General features: G+C 42.9%; 1 protein-coding gene across 1 annotated transcript; it reads left to right on the forward strand.

Moving 5' to 3' along the window:
• Positions 1-779: 779 nt before the first annotated feature.
• Positions 780-1,941, forward strand: LOC136825613 (troponin T, skeletal muscle-like). The gene is made up of 2 exons (XM_067082200.1): positions 780-1,659; positions 1,751-1,941. The coding sequence occupies exons 1-2, from the start codon at positions 780-782 to the stop codon at positions 1,939-1,941; spliced, it is 1,071 nt and encodes a 356-aa protein (XP_066938301.1).
• Positions 1,942-2,205: the final 264 nt, after the last annotated feature.

Here is a 2,205-nt window from a genome sequence, read left to right on the forward strand (position 1 = left end):
GAGAGAGAGAGAGAGAGAGAGAGAGAGAGAGAGAGAGAGAGAGAGAGAGAGAGAGAGAGAGCCTAAACGCAAGCTGATATAAATATTGATGGGAGGGGAAGTTAATGCTCTTAAAGGAAGACAAAATAAAAAGACTGACTTATGGACACACACACACATACACACACACACTTTCAGGGATCACCAGAGCCTCAAAATGACTCCACTCCAGAGACCTCGGAGGGCACGATATAGCTCCAATAACGCTTACCTAACACCCTGGGACACGGCTGGTGTAAAATATTGAGACGATTCTCTAAATACCGAGATACGCTTGCACAGTGAGTGAGTGTGTGTGTGTGTGTGTGTGTGTGTGTGTGTGTGTGTGTGTGTGTGTGTGTGTGTGTGTGTGTGTGAACTAAAGAAATTTAGACTTCTCTCATCAAAATAGCCTAAATACTTTATCTAATTTTTATTTCTTCATTCTCTTTTTCTGTATTAATCAACTGTGACTGATATGATAAAAGTTCTAACTTCCTTTTTAGTCACTTGTCCGTCGAAGACATTTATTTTTTCATCTTCACGGTCGTCTTCATCTACAAGATCTCTGAATCCGTCGACGCCTTCAAGAGCCCCTTCTACCATTCCCTCAATTTCTCCAAGTGCCTTCGAAGGCTCCGTGAGGAATCTCCAGAAGAAAGACTCGCGCTGAAGCCGAAAAATAACGATCTTTGGAATCCCCGAAGCTCAGTGGCTTTTTCTGATTCTAGCATTTCGATTAGGTTCAAAGAAAGTTAACCATGTCTCTACTAGGCAAAGTTAATTTTGTTGTGAACTACTTAATGGCTCTGATCCGTTATGGAATAGTGATATCTCTTGTAATTGGAAATGTTATACAAAACCTTGGATATTTTATTGGTCAAAACGCGACGGCTCTTATTCTCGGAGGACTTCTTGGAAACTTCTACACTGAGGAAAAGAAGACTGGCCGACATGCTCGAGATGCTGTCGCAAGACTCGAAGATGACGTTCACTCAGCTACGCAAATGATCTCTCAACTGAAGGAGGCCAGGAAGGAGGCTGAGAACAAAAACTTGAGCCTCCTCCATGAAATTGACGAAAGGAAGAATAATGAAGCAGCTCTAATCCAAAGGAATGACGATTTAAACAACGAGATGAGAATGAAAATGGAAGAGTACGAAGCAGCACTAATCCAGAAAGGAATGGAAGTTGACAACCTAAAGGAGCAACTCAAGGAAAAAGAACGAGAATGTGAGGCGAACCGACAAAAACTGGAAGAACTGCGGAGTCAAGCCTCTGACAACGATTTTTATTGTGGTTACCTAGAAGACAAAGTTAAGGCACATGAAGCGGAAAGGAAAAAATTAAAACAGGTAACCACAAAACTTGAAGAAAAGTTGAGAGCCTCACAGCGAGAAACACCAGTTGTTCTTGCAAGAAATGGTGATCTAGAAAAAGAACGGGAAATGGCCTCGGCGAAAAATTCTACAGTAAATGAAAATAAGAATAATGCTCTGGATGAAGAGAACAAAGTTCTCAAAGACAAAATTGCTGAACTAGATCAAAATGTAATACTTCAGAGCGAAGTGGCTGCAGGAAATCCAGAAGTCGAGTTCGGGAAAGTAACAGGAAGGTTGCAACCAGCGGAAGATAGCTCGAGTAGGACTGAAAAAAAGCAGAAGAAGAAAAAAGGACACAGGAAAGGACGCAGATAAACTGTTCAAAGATCCTTACTTATTCGATGAATCAGACGAAGAACAGGAAGATGAAGAATGCCATGGAGAAAACGAAGAGGAAGAAGAGGATGAAGAAAACGAAGAGGATGAAGAAGAAGAAGAGGATGAAGAAAACGAAGAGGATGAAGAAGAAGAAGAGGATGAAGAAAACGAAGAGGACGAAGAAGAAGAAGAGGATGAAGAAAACGAAGACGACGAAAATTAAAGGAAGAAGCCAAGAAGAACAACAGAAGAAACCTAACCAAGATAAAAGGATTTTTGACTGGATAAAGTTGATGCTGCTGCATCGTGTTCCGAGTCGTCGCGATCTTCTTGGTCCATACGATGGGGCAGGCTTTGGGATGGGTGTTGGCTGCCGTATCCCCCACCCCCCCATGCTTTCAGCCAACGGGAGGTCCCCCCGCCTCCCAAACACCCATCCTCCAGCAAACCTCATCGACTGGGCCAAAGCGATCGCAACGACCCTTGG

The sequence above is a fragment of the Macrobrachium rosenbergii genome, chromosome 39 (genome assembly GCF_040412425.1).
Source record: "Macrobrachium rosenbergii isolate ZJJX-2024 chromosome 39, ASM4041242v1, whole genome shotgun sequence".
Lineage (NCBI taxonomy): Eukaryota > Metazoa > Arthropoda > Malacostraca > Decapoda > Palaemonidae > Macrobrachium > Macrobrachium rosenbergii.

Bases quoted from the DNA above. Each gene is read 5' to 3' on its own strand.
- LOC136825613 (XM_067082200.1), top strand. From the start codon at position 780: ATGTCTCTACTAGGCAAAGTTAATTTTGTTGTGAACTACTTAATGGCT. The intron at 1,660-1,750 runs GTAGGACTGAAA...TCGATGAATCAG, and splicing joins ACCAGCGGAAGATAGCTCGA to ACGAAGAACAGGAAGATGAA.